Genomic DNA, 14,325 nt, shown 5'->3' on the forward strand with positions numbered 1-14,325 from the left:
CCTATTTCAGGTTGTTGGTTTTATTTTTTGTAGTGGCTCTCTCATTAGAACTCTTGTACTACAGGGCTGAGGGGAAAGGAAACAGTCAAGGCTCAAATCCTGTATATGCCTGAAGGGCACTGAGGTCCTATTTTCCATTTCTGAGTGCCTGTACTGCCATGCTGTAGGGGGTTTCAAAACACCTGAATGTGTCATTCCTTCCTTTCTGATTGGTGCTGTTCCACTTGAAGATCTGATTATTCTTCCCACTGGATTACTGAAAGAGGAAAAGAAAGCTATTGCTCTGCCCAGTGGTGAGGGAACAGGGGCTTCACTCCCCAGGCAAGTGAATGTTGAGTTGGATTGCAGGTCAAGTCTCCCCTACATCAGGTAAGTGCATTTGCTGCCAGGTTACAGAGTGCCTGTCACACGCTTCCTCTCTTGATAATAAATATTAAATTATTCCATGCAAAATGGATCCTTTCCGACATGGATGTTCTCAGATTTGCATCTCAAAGCATCCCGTAGCTTACAGGTGTGGGTGCACTCTGGAAGGAGGGAGATGTGATTTTCATGTCTGTCTGGGGATGGGGGGTGTTGGACTTTGCTCTCCTGCATCCGAGTGATTACCATGGCTGTCTTTCGTCTTCTGCCTCCTTTGAAAAGGACCGTCTTCTCCACCTGACTTCAGGAAAGCATTAAGAGCTGGAAATCCTAAATGAGACGTATCTAATTCTTTACAGCTCTCCAAAACATTTCCAATTCGCTCTTTTCCCTGCTCTGTGTAATAAATAGTGCGTGGAGGCCTTATCTTTCTTACTTAGCACTTCCCGTGCTTTCCATGGGGATATTCAGTGCTACTTAATCCTTTGTTTGACTGTGCACGTAAGAAACAAATGCAGCAAATGACCGTTCTGAGGCCAACATTTCTTATTCAAGAATCAAATGACAAATGAATAATAAGATTACAGCTGAAATAAGCTTTTGATATAAGTAAATAAATAAAATTGGTCATTCTTAGCCCTATTTCTAATGTGAGGAATGCATTGTCATCCTCATCTCCAGCGCAAGCTCTAGTGCAGAAATCATGTACTTAGCCTGTTATTCAGAAAGACAAAACGATCACTTCTCTGTTTTCAGTGTTAAAATCCATTGGAAATTTTGAGTTCTCCTAAAATGAAGAAGAAAAAATAGCCTTTTAACTCATATCTTTCACATCTTTTGCTTTCGAAAGAATACTCTAGGACTACTAAGTGACTTTCTCAAAACTAAATTTGGTGCAAAATCTGCAGAATTCATAGAACTTGCACATTTTTAGATAAGAGGAATGGTGACATTCAAATAAGAAGCTCTGTTGGGTTGATTGCTTTTGATGAGTTGATTTCTATTGGCAAATGTATGTCTCAGCCAAGGTTTTTCTTCAGTTTCCTGAATTGTGTTTTAAGGTCCATTATAATATTAGCTCTTGCCTCTGATCAGGGTGGTCGTTGCATTTCCGTGCTGTGTAATTCACACCTTAAGATAACGTGTCTGTTCACATGGCTTAAAAGCAACACTGATATTTGCAAACCACTGTTCTGCATCCCACCACAGGTGGCAGAGGTCTAGCATTCTGTACAGGGTACTGCAGCAAGCATCAGGGAAGGGGAAATTGCCTGAATTTGGCAGCTTTAAAACCTGTGAAGTTGGCCAGCCAGTGACTGTGAGAAGATGACTGGTGAGAAAGCAAGGTGGTGGTTGCAGAATAAGCAGAAGTCTGGGGTGGGAACCCATAAATAATCAAACGGTGAAAGGGACATTTCTCTTAGCTTTTAGAAACTAAAGCACTGATGTTAGAACTTGCCCTGGGTGAAAAGTGCAGGAGATGGAAAAGAGCAAATCCCCTTGCTGGTTACTAATATCAGTGTGTTTGACTGGGGAGCAGAGGAGATAATTTTAGGGAGGCAAATCACAGTAGAACCTGTATGCATCTCTGCTCTCAAATTTGTTTTTTATACTTTCTATTAGGAGTGAGTGATATGTGATCGGGGGAAGTTAGTCTCTAGAGGGACCCCTCTCACCATTTACAGAGCACTCACAAACCACACAGGCTCACTCAAAGTTTTATGTCTAAATTAAACCACATACAGCACAGGGCAGCGGCGCTGGGAAGGATGCTGGGGGATGACAACAGCTCAACAAGACGCCCAGGTTTCTGAAGGGATGCAATATTGAATTGTTTTTTAATTTATTTCTGTTTAATTTTTCTCCTCGTTTTGTTGTTTTTTATCATGTTTTCCTTTGGGTTTCTCTCTGTTTTACAGTTCTTTTGGGCTCTTCTTTTGAGGCTGTGTTTGATGCGTTGGCTTCCCATCCGCTGCTCGTAACCATCTCTGCTATGAGTTGTGAGTGAGCCATCATCATGCTTCTGGGTTTTCATTTTGTTTTGCACTTTTGTTATATATGGAAGTCCAAATTACACCTGATTTTCTTTTCCCTCATGATATGTTTGTTTTTCAGCAGGATCCTGACAGCTACCTAAATGTGCTGCAGAGGCCTAGAGTATTTGGGATTCTGCCTGAGGGGCTGGCAGACATTTGGGCAGTGCCAGAGACTGTGGTTTTGTCACTTTTTGTGGTTTCAGAGGCAAGGGGAGGGGAATTCTCTCATTTGACGTTTTTGACTCTGGATATCTCTATTTATTCATTTCTAACTCCCTACTGGGACAAAATGTGCTGCTGCTGTTAATGATTCTACAGAGTACTGCTGTTTAATGACTCAAAATGTATGTAAAAGATGCAGAATTTGTCTCTACAGAAGAAGTGTAGATGTATCTCCTTGTAAGTCTAACTGCTGGAAGCAGGAAATTCCTAGTAGTCACAAAGATATGTGCTTTTTGATTAATTAAAGCTTCCTTTCGCTTTTCCTTCTTACTCCAACTTTTCCAACAAGTTATTTCAGTCCAAGATGCATCTCAAAGTGCTTGCTGTGATCTGTGACATTTCCTCCCTCCCCTTAGCACCTTCTCTTCGGTCTGTGCTAACTTTCCTTTCATTTTCTTACTGCTGGAAATTCCTTTCCTGTTTCCATGACAGCTGGGTTAATGATCCCAGATGACAACAGGCCTGCCAGGGGCAAAGGTGGTGGATCTCATGAGATGTTTGCACAGGCTTCTAGAAGGCTGGGGAGGAACCAGTGGTCGTGTTCCATGAGAGTACCACAGGCATAAGAAATGGCAGAAGAAAAGTACTGGCACTCAAATATAAGCTCTTAGAAATGGAGATGAAGAACAGGACCTTCAAAGTAGCAATCTAGAGACCGGTGAGGCAAGAGGAAAAGTTTTGATGTCTAGGTAGGAAGATGGCGTAAGGCGCAGGGATTTGGCATCAGGATGAAAGGGGAATGCTCTTGAAGTAAGAGGAGCATATACAGGAAAGACAGACTTCATCTGAATCATAAGGAAGACACTGTTGGCCCTTAAAATACAGATGATCATCCATGTTTGAACTGGAGAATGAGAAGAAGCTGATGGGTGCAAGAGAGCACGCAATTGCAGACGATGCATCCACTCTGTACATAATTTTGTTACCAAATTTTGTCTTTGTCTGTGATGTAGTGTACATTGCCGACATATTGAAAGGAATATAATTTTTGCTCTACGGTACTAGTCTAACACATTCTCCCAAGCTAAAACTCATTTTAAACCTTGCTTCTGACACAATGCAATATATTTCATATCTGTCATCTCCCTGACAGCTCTGTGTAATAAATTACTTTTGCTTGTGTGCTAGACACAATCTGAATTCAGGAAGAGACAAGCTTTATCCTGAGTAACATTTTTCGTAGTAACACTGATATGGAAAAAATAAAAAAAATAAAAAAATCATATATGGTTTAAAATTGTACTTCAGCTTGCTAGGTTTTTTCCTTACAGTTTTGGGGATTCAAATCAGTTGGACTATGCATGAGTCCGTAATCTGAAGTTCTTAACTGTTAGAATTTCAGTTCTGTGTCAGGTGGGGACAGGTCTGGACAGCTGTGATGCTTTATCCAGACTATCCTCCACTGCTGGGCGATGCAGTGGTGGGATGAAATTTTTTCATGGGAAGAAATGAAGTATGTAAAGAAATCATCTGACAAATTAATGTTGATGAATTCAGAAGAGAAGTCAATAACAGTTGAGCATACAGCATGAGCTACAGTAACTGCTGAGGCAGGAACTGTTTGGATGAAAAATAAGGTCTCTCCTGCTCTCTACAGTAATGGAAACATTTGATTGCATTGATTAGTGACAGTCAAAAGACGGTCACAATGACTAAATGACAATGACTAATTGCCTTGTGACTGGCAGGGCAGCCAAATACGGCCACAAGGAGGGAAAACCTTTAGGAGGAAGAAAGCCGTTAACACAGCATCTGCCTATGTTGTTCAAAGTTCTAAATATCCCGTCAAAATAATTGCATAGTCTTGCTCAATTGCAGTGGTCTCCCTTCACTGAGGCAGTATATCAGAGAGGATTGGAGAGACAGCCCATTGGATTCAGCTGCGGGGAATGGCTTGATGAACTGGTTCATATTGGCTCTTGTACAGATGCACAGTTAAATGGTGGGTGGGTGTTTGTTTTGTTAATGAAAGAGGAGGGGAATACATTCGCAAACTGCCCAGGAGTTGGTTTCAGAACAGATCTAATTAAAGACCGTAGAGATACTGTGCCACAAATAGTAAATATTGATCTAAGAAGTATTTTCAGAGACATTGCCAACCAAAGCAAAACCAAAACGTAGTCCTTGATTCTGTATATACAAATTTATATTTGATATCTGAGGACACTGAAATAGGGAAAAAGCATAAAAGATAAACTCCCCTGGACTGCAAAGACTGAACAATATTTCTTCTGAAAGCCCTACAGATTATACACTAGAATTATTCATAATATGCTGCTGTTTTATCTCTCATGACAAGTTTCCACACTCATGATGGCAAAGAGGAATGTCCTCTTGCTTTTTAACATGTAGAGGACATTTACGGCGATGGGTGATTCCAGCAGATATGTTCCAGTGGCCAGTATTCTGCTTTTCAGAAACTTACATCAGCAAATTTGGTGGAATACTGAAAAACATTTTTTAGTAATTTGTCAGTAGGCATCTGAAATGTATGCTCTGCAAGGAAAGAGGTGTGTGGTCATGGAAATAATATCTTGACTATTACCTGCTGCTAAATAAGTAGGTAATAGCTCAAGCTGTGGGACTGCAATGTTATATGCTGCATTAAGTACGTGGCATATGCATATGTGTTCTCCGTGTGGAATGTGACTTTTTGTTTGGAGTCGCTGTAACTTAGGAGCTACACTATATACCGGTCAGATGTGCGTTAGCAGCATAGTTGGTGAACTTGTTTAAAATGCATTGCAAGTTTAAGTCTTTGTAAAAATACTGAAACTCAGAGCAACTTCCCTGTACCCAGAAGGAAGTGACAGAATTGTACGCACTTAAACTGACAGAAGCATGCCCTGGAATAAAAGTACCAAATTTTAGGCTTAGCTCTGAAAAGGTAGGCACAGCTGAAACAACAAACATAAATCAACTGACTTAAGTGGGACAATTCACCCAAACAGAGTATTTATTAATATGCTCAGATTTCTGCAAAAGTAGCATATTGATTATCAGTGTTTAGTACTTTGCCCATGCTTGACCTTAAGGTGCCTGGGCCTGAACCTGGTTTTGCCACGTAAATTTTGAAAGCACTGTAGTTAGCCCTGGTGTTTCTAGCTAAGCTGAAAGGATTTGTTGGATGTCGTTATTTAAATGCACATTTTTCAGAACAGAGTAAGTAAGCGTACACGGCCTAACGTCCTTGTGGAGGCAGCAGTGGAAAGATTTGGGGGTGTTGCTGAGCCCCCAGAACAGAGGAAGCCTCCAGCTGTAAGCAATAGTCAAAGGAGGACTGCCTTCTTATTGAAGGTGCCCTTATCAAGCCTTCACTTTCCGGGAACATGAAGATCAAGAGAATCAGAGCAGGAGAAACTAAAGATACGCGGTTTAGAATATAGGGGAGAAAAAAAAAATAGAAAGAAAAAATAATAAAGCAAGAACCCCGAAAGTCAGAGGATCTTAATTTTTATAAGTCTTCTAGAGGATGTTGACAAGCAATGTCAGCAAATACATATTTTGTCAGCCCTGTGTTAGAGCAAGGGATCCCTGTTTTTGTCACAAGCAGGCTGCCCTCAGGCTTTGCTGATGTTTTTCCTGACTCCATTTTGCACTAGCGCTTCTTTACTAGCTTTTTCCTTGACCTGGTATTTAAAAAGGAAAATATGATCCTGGAAAATGTTCTTATTTCTATGTCTAGACTATTACTGTTCTAAGCTATCTCTGAAATCACTTTGCTTTCTGTGTAAAATAAGTTTTTTATGCAAATACAGAATTGGAAAATGCTGTCTATTTAGGTGGCTGCTAGAGCAGATGAAGGCATGAAGAGTTTTTTATGCCTTGGGTCCGTAACAAATAAAAGTGTAGATGAGAAGTTCTCAGCAGTTAGCACATGGGGTTAAATAACCTGCTCTGTCTCTGAGATTTGTCTGTTGTCTCCCTTCAGCCTCGCAACGTTGCTGGTTTTCGAGGAACAGTCCGTTATGCTTCAGTGAACGCACACAAAAACCGAGTGAGTATTTCTGGGTTATAAAGAGTTAACAACAGGGTTATTTCTCCCCGGATAACTGTTCTCAGGTGGAGAGGTTTAAGAGGTGCAAGTTCTAGTTTACAACCTACAGAAATTAATAAATCATACTAATTTCATTAGAAGGTCAAGGCTGTTGACTGTAAAATCATAATTATGATTCAGTTACTGGATCCTCTCTAGGTGGTAAATTTGATAATTGTAATTATTGCATTGTCAGACATGTTTAAGGGGAAAAAAATCCCACTAAAACGGCAATCCGTGTTAAGTGCCAGGCTCCTTGATAATTTCGAGCATAACTTGGATGTGAGTTGCAAAGTGCTGGGTCACCACCTAGAATTTGTGTTCTTAACAGCATGGTCTCAGGTTAAAAGCTACCTAGTTAAAGTCAAGTTTATTTTTCCCTGAAAAGAGGCATTATTTCCACAGTGTCTGGCCTGTTTCATTCTAAACACTTATAGCAGTCTCATCCACCATTTTTCTCAAAATACTTGCATCCTGTGTCAGTAATTCTTCCCATGTAGGCAGTGAAACATAAGTCCTCTGGTTCTGCTACTAAGTGCTTGCCAGATGAGAATTATCATCCCTCCTGCCTTATCTCCAGGTTTCTAGCATCCTAAGTGCTGTTGCTTTTTGAGACAAGGTATTTGTAATCGTAAATTGGTATTGTGTATGTTCAGCTTTGGTATCGTATTTCTAATCATTGCACTGTTCTATACATAGCAAAAGCATTCTTGGAGTTCTTGCTTACAGTCTCATCTGATAGACTGGGACAGTAGCTCAGCTATTTGTAAACCTGTAATCAATTGAGCAGGATGCTGTTACCTGAAGAGAGACTGTTTTATTCATCTCTTCCCTTGCCACAAGCACCACAGTCGCATCCCTTTTCCTGGTCCTGGCACTTATTGGACCCTTCCGCAAGCCAATTAAACTCAATCATCTGAAAGAATACTTGCTATACACAAACATATGTCTGTGTGTATGTTTTATACATAGACATATACATTAAATAAATAAATAAATAATAAACTCTGCCACTTTAGTTTTCTGCTTGCAGAGGGTCCTGCAAATCCCTGAGCTGGTGCAAGCTAAGGTATATAATCTTTGTGGTATATAATCTTTGTTGATTCTAATTTTCCTAGTATGTCATGAAAAGTGTTTATATGGAGGGCAATGTTAAATAAAATTCTCCCTAAAGTGGGATTTAAGAAATAAACAGTAACAACAAAAATGTTCTCCAAACAGTTTACTTCAAGCTCCTGAGGGACGTGGTACTTCAGATTCCTTGGATGTGCCAGGGAATTCCTTTCCTACTTACAAAGTACATCTGTAATTAGTGGGACCCAGTGCTCTCTATTTAAAGAGCCTCTTTGTAGCTACCTGTAAATTTCCTACGTTTGAAAATAATATATTTAATGCGAGGAATCTGCTAGAAGCTGAACTTTCAGGAAAGCTATAGCAAAACCAGTTCAGTTTTTGCTGAGAAGAGGTCTGAGATTTGGTAAGCCTCAGACTAGTATATACTCTGCTGTCCCTTAGCAATTGTCTGAATTCAGCTTTATTTAGGATGAGTCTGTAGCATGACTTGTGACATATCAGGAAATTTCAAGTCTTTTTAGGGAAAAAAGTTGCTGGCTGCAAGATGTCATTTATTGCAGAAGGTAGAAAGTGTGATAAAGGGACAGAAGTTGAATGCCATCATGAATTCTTTCTGTTTCCTGGGGGATACTGAGAAACCTAAAGTGTGATTTTTGGAAGAGCTGGATAGTGCCAGCTGTAGCTGGCATCAGCTGAAGGTATATTTAGGCACAAAAAATGCTGTATAACACATGCTATTCTGAGAAATCTTGTTCTAAGATATTGTATGCTGAGCACCGAAAATGAAGTCATGTGTTTTTGACAATTTCAGCCTTAATCCCCATGTTTTAATTTCGTATTTGCTAGACCAGGAGGAGAATGGTATGTGGAGAAGTTACAAATCTGTAAATTGTTTTGGTGCATGACGATGAGAGTTTTAGAAAAGCCCTTGAGTAAATGCTGTCTTGTGAAAAGACACTTTGCTTAAAAACAGTAATAAAAAATACTTTCTACATGCAGGTGCTTTTTTTCTTAATCTAGATCGTTCCATATCCTATTAATAAATGTGCTGTACACTGAGTGAGGGAGAGTCCTATGGAAAATTTGTGTTCTGTTTTAAATATTAAAAAACTCTTTCCTATTATATTCACAAGGAAAACAAATGAAGCTATTCAAGTGACTGTATTGACATTGCCCAGTTTAAGAAGTGCTTGATTTTGCATCTTAAATTTTTAATCTGGCTTATTTGATCGTGTAATGGGAAGTATGACTTCTTTTCCTGCTTTTTAAAATGAGGTAGCTCATCTGGAGAGCACACCTGGACCACTGAGCAGCATGGAACTTTGCTCCTCAGTCTTCGTCTCTCTTTTCTCCAGGAGATGGGTAGACATGATGATCTGTGGTCCCTCTTTTACATGTTGGTGGAGTTTGCAGTTGGTCAGCTTCCATGGCGAAAGATCAAAGATAAGGTAGGAAACCTAGTGTCTGTGCTTAAGACGGGATGCTGTATTTTGTTATTATGACTCTTATTATTCCTCTTTTTGCAGCTCAGTGCTGCTTTTTGCTGAAGTAAAGCTGGAGCCTGTTTTTCATCAGATCTTGCTGCAAGGTGCTAACCTGTTTTTGTGTGCTGTGACGCACAGAGTGGAGCTTGTCTTATTTGGAGTAGATAGATGTTTTCTTATGCACATAGTTAATCATATTGGATCAAGCAACTTTGACTTTGTTCTTGCAAAGCAAACACAAAAGTGGAAAAACTGCATCAGAACTGTCCTTTTGACAAATAAGCAAAGCCTTGAGAAAGGAGGGAGGATAACGCTTTGCCATGAAAAACAAGCCAAATGGGAACTGCAACAAGAAATTTGAACAGAATCAAGCTAACTGTTCATGTTACATTGGAAGTACTTTGTGCTTGAGAATTAAATCGTGGAAAGAAATATGTTACCTGTGCCGAAGGCTCTGCTGAAGGGACAGCTTCTGAAGAGTGTTTCTGACTCACGATTCTCCTTTTGCCTTTGTCTGCAGTGGTCTACCTCACTGTGCTAGGGACACCAAAACAGCAGAAGTGTCTACACACAGAGCTGTGTCTAAGCAGCACCTGTCTTCCCGGACTGTATGGTATTCCAGGAATGATAAGACCGAGGAAGTATGAATGTGAAGCAATAAAAGAGATTCTTGACTCTGAGGTATTTTCTGTTTTTCAGGAACAAGTTGGCATGATAAAAGAAAAGTATGAACACCGAATGCTGCTAAAACACATGCCTTCAGAGTTCCACCTGTTTCTGGATCATATTGCAAGCCTGGACTACTTCACTAAGCCAGACTATCAGGTAGGAGCCTTTCTTTGTTACCAGCCTGATGCACGGCACTCTGGATTGGCATTTGTTTTTTTCTAATTTTTCCATGCACATGTTCATATCAGGATGATGAATACCTTTTCTAGGACCAGGAGAAAAAGGTTGGACTGTACAGTTTTCATTGCCTCACCCTCTTGCCAACCCTGCCCAAAATAAGCACTTACTCTGAAACAGAAAGCTCTTCCCAAGCAACAGAGTATTTCTGGTTTTCATTAAACCATAAATGTTGCGAGATACTCCAAATGTGGCAGAATTTTAGCACAGCTTGCCAAAGTCTGCAGAGAGCCTGTGCCAACTGCTCAGCAGTGCACACCAATCCTTCTGGTTTCTTGCAGGTTTATGTGGGCCTTAGCTATTAAAACCTTTCTTTAATGTTCATCTTAACATTTTTTTCTTCCATGCATGTATGTGATCAATTATGGTAGTTCAGCTAACACAATATAACTGAAGCAACTTGATTGTTTCCCTTTATCACAGTGCTGTTCTCTCCACATTAAAGCCAAAGCAATGAAAACAACATTTTATGAGCAGATCTGTGCAGTCTTTTGAGTGACTGCTCCTGTTGACAGTGCATCAAATGAGTGGGAGGATGTGGCTTTGTATGTTAGCCACGTACATGTTCAGCATAGCAACCACAACTCATTTAAAAAAAAAGAAAAGTTTTTCAGGAAAAAAACACTTTCTGGATAGTACAGTGGAAATGCAGCATTTGCAGCTAAAATGGAGGGCTGGAGAGGGATGAATTGGAGGTGAATTGAAGGAAGAGACTGGAATTTATTTAGTCTGGAGAAGGAAGGACAAGAGGGGATCTAATTGCTGCTTTCTGCTGTCTCAAGGAGGATTGAAGGGAGGATAGAGGCAGAATTCTTGGAGGCATACAGCAAAATGCAGGAAGCACAAGCTGCATCAAGAGAAGTTGTGACTAGAGTTAGGGGCAAAATTCAGAATGAGGTTTGTTATGTGTGGAACAGGTACCTAGAGAAGCTGTGGTATCTCCATCCTTGAAGATTTCCAAAACTTCACTGGACAAGGCCCTGAGGAACTGAATCTGACTTTGTAATTAGCCCTGATTTGACCAGATGGATTAGAAAGCTCCTTTTGAACCTACATCCTCCTATCATTCTATTTCAATATAAAATAATTGTGTCCTAACTGTACTGAAAAGCCATCTTTGAGATAGAAATGGAAGGAGGTGTTTCCAGATCATTTTAGTGCGGTACAAATCCTGAACAGCTTTTTCACAGTTGGGGATTTGTCTGAAGCTGTGAATTGTCTCCTTGCCCTCAGTTTCTTGCAGGTGCAGCTCTGGGAAGAAGCATACAAAAGGGAACTCCACAAAAATCTGGCACCAGCAGCTCAGCGCTGCACTCTGATTCTTCTAGCTTGACTGGAGATATATTCCAGCCAGCAAATTCTCCAGAGGTGTCTTTTGTATTCACTTATCTGGATTTATTACTGAGAAAGATTAAAAAATATATCAGATGGCATCTGAATTTGACACCAGTACCAGACCCTCAAAGAAGTTAAGGAAGCAAGGGAAATATGTCTATTCAGATATGAAGTCATGGTTGGTATAAAATTTGGAATGATAAGATTAGAAATAAGGAAACAAAATAATATATATATGTATGAATGCGATTTAAAGTTGCAGTTTACCTTTTCTTTTCTTAGCTCTTTGTTATATTTCAATTTAAGATATACATACTAGTCACCAGGCGAGGATTAGGATTCTAAATGCTGACCTATCGCTGGACGGGTTTAGTGTTCGATGTCGCTGTTCAGTTCTGGTCAGTCTCCAAGTTCTTCCCTTTGAGAGAAATTATTATGAAAGGGCAGCTGCACTGTTTTGGAAAAGATGTTTTTCTGGCCTAGTAGCATGTCTCCAACAGTGTTGGCTGTGAGAAGATTATAAAAGAATGAACATTCAGTGATGTTTCCCAAGAAAACTCTCAAAGCTTGAGGATCAAAGATCCCTGAGGCTCAAGAGTCTCCTCATCCAAAAATGTCTCCGTATTTCACAGTCCTCAAAGAATTTGTCTACCATGAACTTGTCCTGTCTCATCCTGAACTAATGCAAACCTTTAACGTTTACCATGTCGTGTGACAGAAAGGGTCCACAGCTTAAGTGCTTGCTGCCTGAAGAACCACTTCCTTCTGTTTCTTCTAAACTTACCACCTGCCATCCTTATTTAAGGCATTTTACATCATGGATATAACTCCCAACACTGGATCTCTACCTCCTCTCCCCCTTCCCAGCTACACACAATCTTGCAGACCTCCACAGTGTTGCTCCACAGTTACTCTACCTTTGACCTTCCTCTGAACCTTTCCAGTCGTACACTTTTGAGGTGGGGAATTGCCAGCATTGCGTGTTCAAGATGTGTATGGCCCACAAGTGATAAACTGCAGTTGTGATGTTCTGTTCCATTCCTAAGCCTTCTAATATTCCATCTGTTTGATCCAGTGTCAATGCAGTTTTGATGGCTCCCATCTCTGTGTACTGAGTTAAGCTTTTCCTTCTTTTGCAGTAACATGAGGTTTTGGTAGAATCCTTCCTCTCACCTCCATCATTTTGAAGTGGGGAATGATACATAAACGCTGCATGTGAGCCTCTGATTACCAAATCACTCTTACTGCTCCCTCCTCCCTCACTGTCTGAAAGTTGATGTATTTTCTGTCTGCCTTCTCCTGATGGATGTCTCTGGCTTTGCAGGATGCTGGATATCATAGGATGCTTTTGGCTTTATAAAGAGGCCAAACAAGAATGTAAGAAGAGACATATTGGGTCAGCCTCTCCTTTCTTGCTCTTTTGTTAATGGGGACAGACAGGTGGGGACTGGCCGCTGCTGCTGTGCTCCATCCTCTGAGTGGTCGGTTCCTTGAAGTCTGCAATCTTTATCTTCAGCTTTGACACTATCAGCATCTGGAATTGTCCATGTAGGCAAATATGCCCATGTGAAGGGTGGGAACAGTAGGATGGTGAAATACACCTGGAGTCCTCACCATCATTATGCAGCACACACAAAGGAAAAAGCAACTGCATCTGCTATCTATGGTTTTATCAGTGTCACAGGAAAGATGTTTTAGTGGTGGAAGGCAAGGAAGATCCTTTATATTAGTGACTCCTTGCCTATTTTTTTCCCCTGCCATTCTTTATCCATATTGCTGTTTTTTAAAAAAGAGGGAGAGGGGAAGAGATACTTCACCACTCACAGCTGTATTTCTTTCTCCCTCTCTCCATCCACCCCACTAACTCAGCTTGTGTTTTTTTCTCTTTGTGTGAATTCTGTCCTCCTCCTTGTAGTTCTGCAATTCTCCTTCCCACACCTGTGCCTCTATGTGATTTTTGTGTGCGCGCTCTTGATACCCACCATGGTTGTCTCCCTTTTGCCTTGATTAAGTAACCACACTACTTCCTTTTCCCCCACCAGCTCTGAGTGATATTCTGTTCACCTCTAAATCCTCTTCTTACAGACCCTCCAGTACTACAATTCCTACCACTTCCTCTTTTAGCACCTACCCAGGGAACCTTTCTCATCCTGAAAGGAAACCATGTCATCTCTGAGCTTTTCCTGGGGGAGCTCAGCCCTGCTACAGCTGGGTCTAGCTGAAGATGGAAGCTCAGGAAGGAGTGCTCTTCATCTGAAGAGTCCAAAGAATAGCAGTGGGCCCTTGCCCGCTGTCCATGTTTTTTCAGAGTAAGACCAGCTACAGGCACCATGACAGTGAGTTGCTTTCATGGGCAGCTCACTATCACAGACATGTCTGCATGTGGTGTAGACCCATTGGGTGTACTGGAGATAAGTCCAGTCTGGTAGCTTCAGCATTTGAGCCTAATTTTTAGGTTCTAATTAGGTATACATAATTCTTCTAACTTGAAAGTGAGGAACTGCCAAATGAAATTAGCAGATGTCAGGTTTAAATGAGAAGAAAAAAAAAAGTTCACAAAATAAGTGAATTCTTTGCCATAAGACATGTATAGCTCAAAAGCTTATGTATTCAGTAAGTAACTAGGCAAATCCATGAGAAAACATCCATGTACGTTTACGAAGTCCAGAAATGCATTTACTAAGAGCAAGACTGTGACCCTTCATTTCCTTATAATTGGTTTTGAGCAAGAAATTCCCTGCCAACAGCAGCAGCACTAGTCCTGTTTCCAGTAAAGGTAAAAGGAGGCATCATGATATGAGGCTAACAGAAACTCAATCCTATCATATTCAACATTAAAATCCCTTTCTGAGCAAAGGACTTGCTACAA

The 14,325-nt window shown here is 40.6% G+C and overlaps 1 protein-coding gene across 10 annotated transcripts in view; it reads left to right on the top strand.

The window, feature by feature from the left end:
* The window catches only part of TTBK1 (tau tubulin kinase 1), a 108,232-nt gene that overhangs the window by 49,549 nt on the left and 44,358 nt on the right, over positions 1-14,325 (top strand). For 6 of the 10 annotated variants that reach the window (XM_083830506.1, XM_083830508.1, XM_083830503.1 and 3 more), the window contains 3 exons: positions 6,553-6,618; positions 9,087-9,179; positions 9,915-10,040. In XM_083830506.1, coding sequence (XP_083686632.1) covers positions 6,553-6,618; positions 9,087-9,179; positions 9,915-10,040 — 285 coding nt within the window. The other 4 variants (XM_083830510.1, XM_083830511.1, XM_083830504.1 and 1 more) reach the window with 4 other exon arrangements.

This window comes from Anser anser (assembly GCF_964211835.1).
Source record: "Anser anser genome assembly, chromosome: 3".
Taxonomy (NCBI): Eukaryota; Metazoa; Chordata; class Aves; order Anseriformes; family Anatidae; genus Anser; species Anser anser.